The 8500-nt window shown below is 43.9% G+C and overlaps 1 protein-coding gene across 3 annotated transcripts in view; it reads right to left on the reverse strand.

The window, feature by feature from the left end:
* The window catches only part of IGDCC4 (immunoglobulin superfamily DCC subclass member 4), a 69780-nt gene extending 64486 nt beyond the window's left edge, over nt 1–5294 (reverse strand). For 2 of the 3 annotated variants that reach the window (XM_069985646.1, XM_069985664.1), the window contains exon 1: nt 5045–5294. In XM_069985646.1, the coding sequence (XP_069841747.1) occupies nt 5045–5117 (73 nt within the window). In that variant the 5' untranslated portion in view covers nt 5118–5294. The remainder of the gene's footprint in view (nt 1–5044) is intronic. The other variant, XM_069985639.1, reaches the window with a different exon arrangement.
* Between the last annotated feature and the right edge of the window lie 3206 nt (nt 5295–8500).

Here is an 8500-nt window from a genome sequence, read left to right on the forward strand (position 1 = left end):
AGAATAAATTTACTTTAATTTCTTCACAAACAATCATGTGCCGCAGGTTTATCTGTAGATAGCTAGATATGAGATAGATAGCTAGATAGATAGATAAATCAAAAAATATACCGCAGACTGTCCCTCCTAAAAAAACGCGAATTAGAATGGATCTTCAAATCACAAACCTTGAGACCCTTGGGTTTAAATGTGGATTACAAGTTACTCCCAAGATACAGTAACTAATATTTATTATGTTAACAACTAATGTTTAGTTAGCCAGTTATGATTAGGAGGATGTGTTGTATGCCAGAAACCTTATCAGCTTGTGCCATGATGTACCTGAGATACTTACCTTGAGGTGTGGAGTCATGAACACACATAATTATTTTGCTTTATGTAACTATTATTAAGTAGAATATATTCAAAAAATATTTTTCTCTTTTTAGATAGATCAAGATATCAAGCACCTCTAGTGTGAGTTGACACCCGACAGCTTGCAGCGTGAATCCCTCAAGAAATTTTTTTTTTTTCTCTTTTTCACTTTTTTATTATTCTGGATAAACTGACCGCAAATGGCTATTAACAGGGGGAGTGTATACTATTGACATGTACGTGTGCACATTTCTGTTATTTTAACTACTGTAACTCATCATGTTGTGAGGAAGCGGTAATAGGGTAGCAGGGAGATATGTGTGTTGTGAGCCCCCACTGGTTTGTCTGGAGCACTTCTTGGTGCGGTTTTACCCCTGCGCTGAGTAGTGACACCGGACACTTGTAGTTATCTGGATAGCGTTTTTGTCCGGTGATTACAGGTCCAGTGGTAATTGGTGTGCTTGTGTGAATCATATAGTGTTATGTTGGTGTCCTGCATTACCCACTCTCCGCTCCTGATTACCTTTGATTACCTCTGATTACTTTGTTACACTGTAACACGTTAGATATATTTAATATATTCCTTATACGTTCATCTAAACACGTCATGATCATGTGATCATGTATACACTCCCCACTCTCTTTTCATTGGCTCCTAGCACAGCATCTGCGCATGCGCACAACCTACTGACACGCACGCTGTTGCGTTCTAACATGGCTGTGCGCTTCACCTCATTAGAGACATACACATGGAGCGCTCTCTATACGGTCAGTTTGCCTTTTATGTTTTTTCTAGTTTTTCTGTAAATAAGCTTGTTCACAGCAGAGGGTTTGGATCGCTGTATCAGCCGCCGCTGTCTACTCACAGATGGTCGTTAATTACCTGATTGATTCTTTAACTTATTTTATACTCACTATTGCTATACACTCTTTATGCTATTTTGGTTATAATATGTAACAATGATATATTACCGCTTAATGCGCTTATCATCACGATTTGTACAGTTTTGCTCTATTTTGCACTTTATTGTCACTAATTGTTGACTGGCTTGATGTGTATAAAATCCCCCCACAGAGGGGTGTGTGTTCACTGCTTGAGAAAGGCTCATATCGCTTGAGCTGAAACGTTGCATTTCCTCACATGGGTAAATAAATCACTTTTTTTCATTGCAATTGTGGTGTGCTGCGGTATATTTTTTGATTTATATTGCATACACCCTGGATTCGGGTGTTTGCCGCTGGCACCCCTGCACCTTATTTCCTGAGTGCCGCTGCTTTTTTTCGTAGATAGATAGATAAATAGATAATCACTTTCCCAGCAAACATCATGCAGACAATGTATATAAAACTAATACCTGTTAGTAAATAGACACTTTCTGTTTCCATTCATATACTGTATTTGGAAAAATCAAGACTTTGGTTTATGGGACAAATATAAATCTCCTAGAGTCTGCGAACCTTTGTGATTCTGTATCAATTTCAGTGAAACAAGCCGGAGCTAAGCAGTGACTGTAGCAATCTGTCACAGTGTCAGCTCTTCGATCCCACCATAAATAAGAGACAACATATGCCCTGTCTATATATTAATAAATCAACACGTCAATGGCGCTGTGCTATTATATCAGGTCAATTTATACATAAGTGCATCATACAGGCATTTCAATGAGCCAAGGCCATGGAAGGAACACAGAGCAGATAATACAAGGCTGTATAGGTCACACATGGACACACCTGTAATCTTACAGCAGGGTACAGGGTGCAACCCAGCTCCACCAATGTGGTCCACAAATCGAACAACACATTTCAGGGTTAACTCTCACACCTTCCTCAGGTCCAAAATCTACAGACAAGGCAAAGGAGCAGTAACTCCACTGCACTATAATCTCTCAAGCTAGTAAAGAACTTCAAATCCCAGAATGCACAACAACTATGAAGCATTCACAGATGCCTCTCTAGTTGGCCAGCCTTCTCTCACCTGCCATCACACCGATCAGCCATATTATTAGTAACACCAATGCCTAATATTGTGTACCTCCAATAGGGTTTGGGCGCCATGAAACTTTCACTGGTTCGCCAGTTGTCCTTCCTTGGACAATTCTTGATCGGTATCGACCATTGTGTACCAAGAATAACCTAATATTTTGGAGACCCCATCACAATGTGGCCCCTGCCAAATCCCTATGCTTGCTCATTTTCCTGCTTCCTCATGAACTTATAAAGCTGTCTATTCGCCTGCTACCTAATATATCCCACACCTTTATAGATGCCAATCTGACAGAATAACCAATATTATCCACTTAATATACCATAGAAGAACACATCAGTGTACAGACAGGCCAGTAATAGATGGATAATACACTCTCACTCTAGCAGGGTAGCTCACATATAAAGGTGTCCATACCTCACTGGATTTATCAGCAGTTCAGAGTGTCTATGTCTTGTCATTACCATCTGCCTTTGTGTCGGGGTAATACCAGACACGGACTACACGAGCACGTCACGATGTCGGGGTCTTGTCATAACCCTCTGACATCACAAGCATGCCACTGCCATGCTGCCATTACATCCATGTCCGTTACACAGGGCTATATCAGTGCATGTAACAGAGTCAGTGTCAGGTTACTATTCTCAGCAGTTCTACCAGGTTAGTTCATACATGAAGGTAGCCGTATATCACTAGATCTGTATTACAGATTCATGTCATAACCCTGTGCTATTGTGTCAGGATAATTTATAGATAGACGTGTAATTTATAAATGTCATGTCATGCTCTTGGCCATTTCTCCTTCATCAGAGAAGGACTGACCTGGAACATATGGTAATGTCATTGAGCCAGTGTCATGTTATTACCCTGTGCTGTAGTATCAGTACCATTAATACATAACTATATAACCACATGGACTGACCTGTAATATGGCACAGTGTCATGTTATTACCCTGTGTCAGTCTATCAGTATATATAGCTTATACATATTACTGTATATCACTACATGGACTGACCTGTAATATGGCACAGTGTCATGTTATAGCCCTGTGCTGTAGTATCAGTGCCATTAATACATAACTATATCACTACATGGACTGACCTGTAATATGGCACAGTGTCATGTTATTACCCTCTGTCAGTCTATCAGTATAGCTTATACATATTACTGTTTATTACTACATGGACTGCCCTGTAATATGGCACACTGTCATGTTATAGCCTTGTGTCAGTCTATCAGGATAGCTCAAACATATGACTTTATATCAGTACATGAACTAACCTGTAATATGGCAGTGCCATATTATAACACCGTGTGATTCTACCAGGATAGCTTATACATATTACTGTATATCACTACATGGGCTCACCTGTAATATGGCACAATGTCATATTATTACCCAGTGCTGTTGTATCAGTGCCATTAATACATGACTAGAACAGTACATGGAGTCAGTGTCATGTTATAACCCTGTGTCAGTCTATCAGTATAGCTCATAGATGACTGTCTATCACAACATAGACTGACCTGCCATATGTCAGAATCAGTATTATGACATAACCCTGTGTGAGTCTTTCAGTATAGCTTATAGATGACTCTATATCACTCCATGGACTGACCTGTACTATATCTCAGGCTCAGTGTCATATCATTCTATGGACTGATCTGTACTATATCTCAGGCTCAGTGTCATATCTATGGACTGACCTGTACTATATCTCAGGCTCAGTGTCATATCATTCTATGGACTGATCTGTACTATATCTCAGGCTCAGTGTCATATCCATGGACTGACCTGTACTATATCTCAGGCTCAGTGTCATATCTATGGACTGATCTGTCCTATATCTCAGGCTCAGTGTCATATCATTCTATGGACTGACCTGTACTATATCTCAGGCTCAGTGTCATATCATTCTATGGACTGACCTGTACTATATCTCAGGCTCAGTGTCATATCATTCTATGGACTGATCTGTACTATATCTCAGGCTCAGTGTCATATCTATGGACTGATCTGTACTATATCTCAGGCTCAGTGTCATATCTATGGACTGACCTGTACTATATCTCAGGCTCAGTGTCATATCATTCTATGGACTGACCTGTACTATATCTCAGGCTCAGTGTCATATCATTCTATGGACTGACCTGTCCTATATCTCAGGCTCAGTGTCATATCATTCTATGGACTGATCTGTACTATATCTCAGGCTCAGTGTCATATCATTCTATGGACTGACCTGTAACATGTGTCTTGTTTGAACACTATGTCCTTCTCCCAGTACATCTCCTACATGACACTACCAGCACATGCTCTGACCTGTAATCCATGAACTTGTCATAGAGTCAGTGTCATTCAATCAGGGATATATATATATATATATATATATATATATATATATATATATATATATATATATATAGAATGATAGCAGCCAGCCATGTCCACATCTCCTGCATGTGCCCCATGTGATTTACAGCCACTGGCACATATCAGGAATGCAGCAGCCATTTATCCTGGCATGCCTGCTGCTGGTGCACCTTTCTCCATAAGGGTTTGGGAGGAGGCACCATCACCAGCACCATCCTCCTCCTCATCCTCCTCCAGCCTCCATGCACCCTACAGCCTGGTACTGGGGTGCAGATCTGCCCCCCTCCTGTCCTGGGCAGCACCATCTCCCAGCAGTAGCAGCAGCACTCACCTCCAGCAGCCAGCAGCAGCAGCAGCAGGATGCATCCAGCCCAGTGCAATCCCCAGAGCAGAGACAGCGCCATGTAGTGATCAGGACCCCCTCCTCCTCCTCCTGCTCCTGCCAGGCTGCCCGCTCCCCTCTCTCACCAGCCCGGGGATGCAGAGAGGGGCTCCCTCTCCCTCCAGTCAGACGCCATCTTGGACAAGTTTTTCTCCTCTCTTTTTTAACCCCCTTTCTGTTTATTTAGGCAGCTGGTATGTGAGTGTCCTTCTGCTGCCATCTATTGGTTACTGAGCCAGTCTGAGGACATCTCCACTGTCTCATTCTAACAAAGGGGTCACATGTTTGGGAGAAGCAGCAGCAGCAGCAGCAGCTCCCCACCCCGTCACTAATCACACAGAGCTGCTGGAGGGGTGAGGAGGGGATGGGATTATTCATGGCAGGGCTGCAGAGGGGCCAGGCAACAAGGGGTTAATGCAGCTGCTCACCCTGAAGATGCTGTCCTCCAGGATGGGCACAACTGCATCAATGGAGACAACCAGCATCAGTCATCACACTGGGCTAAAACTGAGGAATAGATCATCACATTGGGATCAATCTACAAAACCAATAGGCAGAATAATAATTCTATGGATTGGAGATAGTGAGAATCCTATATTCATCATAGGAGCATCACAGCTAATTCACACAGATTACAGTATAGGGACAATACACAGAGCAGTAATATAAAGCAATATATATATATATATATATATATATGATCTGGATAAACTTTGGCTTCTCTTGTTATGTTCACACAAACAATGATTCTAGTAAACTGGACATTAGACCTCTTAGAATTAGCTATAACAATAAAATAGGTCACTTATTGGTGCCTTTACACAAAGGGATTTTTCTGACAGATTTTTGAAGCCAAAGCCAGGAATCGATCTGAGAAAAGGAGAAATCTCAGTCTTTCGTTTATAACCTTCAAAAATCTGTCAGATAAATTTCTCTGAGTAAATGCACCCTTAGGTTCTATTCACACAGGCGGAATTCCACAGACTCCGCTCAGAATCCCGCCTGCCTCAATGTGTCAATGCGATTCCTCGCACGCCTCCACTCTCTGCTCTGCACTAGACTGACCTGCAGATTTTCTATGTGGAAAGTGACACAGCAGATCTGCAGCAGATTACAGTGCCAGCAATTTCTACAGATCTGTAATGGATTTCCCCCATTAAAATCAATAGGAAAGGTAAAAATCTGCAGGGAATCCTGGCGGATTGTTGTGCGGATTTGCTTCTCATAGTAGACTGAGCTAGTATATACATTTGCGAAAGTTTCTCTCTGCAGAAAATCCACAGAAATCAGACATGCTGCATGTGTAGATAAGATTTCAGAACTTTAACGGGTACTCCGGGGAAAAGAACTGTTTTCAAATCAACTGGTGCCAGAGAGTTATTCAGTTTTCTAAATTAATTCTATTGTTATTTTCTATGCAAGCCTTCCAGTACTTATCAGCTGCTGTATGCCCTGGAGGATGTTTAGTCTTTCCAGTCAGACAGGTGCTCTTCACTGCCACCTCTGTCTATGTCAGGAACTGTCTAGAGCTGAAGCAACTCCCAATAGAAAACTTCTCCTGCTATGGATATTTCCTGATATGGACAGAGGTGGCAGTAGAGAGCACTAAGGATTTTTTATTATTATTATTATTATTATTATTATTATTATTACTACTACTACTATTTACTATTACAATTTACAAATTAGTATAGCTTTCTAAAACCAGTTGATAGGTATACATTTCTTTCTCCTGAGAATCCCTTTAAGGGTGCCTTCACACCTACCGGATCCGCAGCAGATCTCACTTCTGCGAATTCGCAGCAAGATCAGCTGCGGATCCAGTATCAATTCACCCCTATGATAGCACATACTCGCAGCGGGATTGACATCCCGCTGTGAATATGTGCTTTGACCCCCCGCTATCCGCAGCCCCGTTGCATCCCCCATCCCCAGCCGCATCCCCCCATCCCCGGCCGCATCCCCCCATACTCCCATCCCCGGACACATCCTGCAGCCCGCCGCCAAGAACATACAGTACCTGCTCGGCGGCGCGGCTGCAGTGAGGCTGCCGGCTCCGGTCCCGCTCAGATCAGCTGAGTGAGACCAGAGCCGGGAGCCTCACTGCAGCCGCGCCGCCGAGCAGGTACTGTATGCTCTCGGCTGCAGGATGCGGCCGGGGATGGACTGATGGGGCCGGGGATGGGGGATGCGGCGGCGGGGCTGCGGACAGCGGGGGGGTTAAAGCACATATTCACAGCGGGATGTGAATCCCGCTGCGAGTATGTGCTATCATAGGGGTGAATGGTACCGGATCCGCAGCGGTTCTCGCTACGAATCCGCAGAAGTGAGACCCGCTGCGGATCCGGTAGGTGTGAAGGCACCCTAAAGGAGAAGTCCGTCCAAAATGAATTTTTGATATGTTATTACTTACGGAAGGTTATACAAATTTCTAATGTACATTAATTATGGGAAATGCACATATAGGGCTATTTCCCTTAATTTAGTAGATCAGGAAGTGTTAGAATTTTCTCAGATACAGTGACGTCACAACGAAAGGTGTAATTCCTATGGAGTGTCCAGCAGGGGGTGCTCTATATGTAGAAGTCTATGGGACTTTATTGTTTTTATGGACTTCTATGTAAAGTAATGTAACGTAGTGTACAGTGCTTTATTGAATGAATACATCTATGGAATACTTTGGGGAGCAAGAACACGTGTCCTTGCTCCCCAAAGTATTGCATAAATGTATTCAATCAGTACATTAGGATATCACAGTAAGCCCAACGATCCAGACTATATACACTGAACTACTGCTCCCATCATCTGCTTATAGTATGAGCAGGTGATGGGAGTAGTAGTTGGGTTATGGCTATCACTTGCCTGCCGCCGAGCGCAGGGGGGAGCTGCTCATCACACAGGAGCACTCCCCCCTCCTCCTCCTCCTTCCGGGATCCGGGGAACCTCCCCCCTATCCCAGGGCTGACTCCCCGCCTGGCCGCCGTTTTCCCCCACACATACCGGCTCCCGATGCATCCTGGCGTCCGCACTGACCGTCCTCTCCCACACGTGCGGACACCAGGAAGCATTGGGAGCCGGTATGTGTGGGGGGAGAGCGGCGGCCAGGCGGGGAGACAGCCCTGGGATAGGGGGGAGGTTCCCCGGATCCCAGAAGGAGGAGGAGGGGGGAGCAGTCCTGTATGATGAGCGGCTCCCCCCTGCGCTCGGCGGCAGGCAAGTGATAGCCATAACCCAGCTACTACTTCCATCACCTGCTCATACTATAAGCAGATGATGGGAGCAGTAGTTCAGTGTATATAGTCTGGATCGGTGGGCTTACTGTGATATCCTAATGTACTGATTGAATACATTTATGCAATACTTTGGGGAGCAAGGACACTTGCTCCCCAAAGTATTCCATAGATG

Source organism: Dendropsophus ebraccatus, chromosome 1 (genome assembly GCF_027789765.1).
Source record: "Dendropsophus ebraccatus isolate aDenEbr1 chromosome 1, aDenEbr1.pat, whole genome shotgun sequence".
In the NCBI taxonomy this organism is placed as follows: Eukaryota; Metazoa; Chordata; class Amphibia; order Anura; family Hylidae; genus Dendropsophus; species Dendropsophus ebraccatus.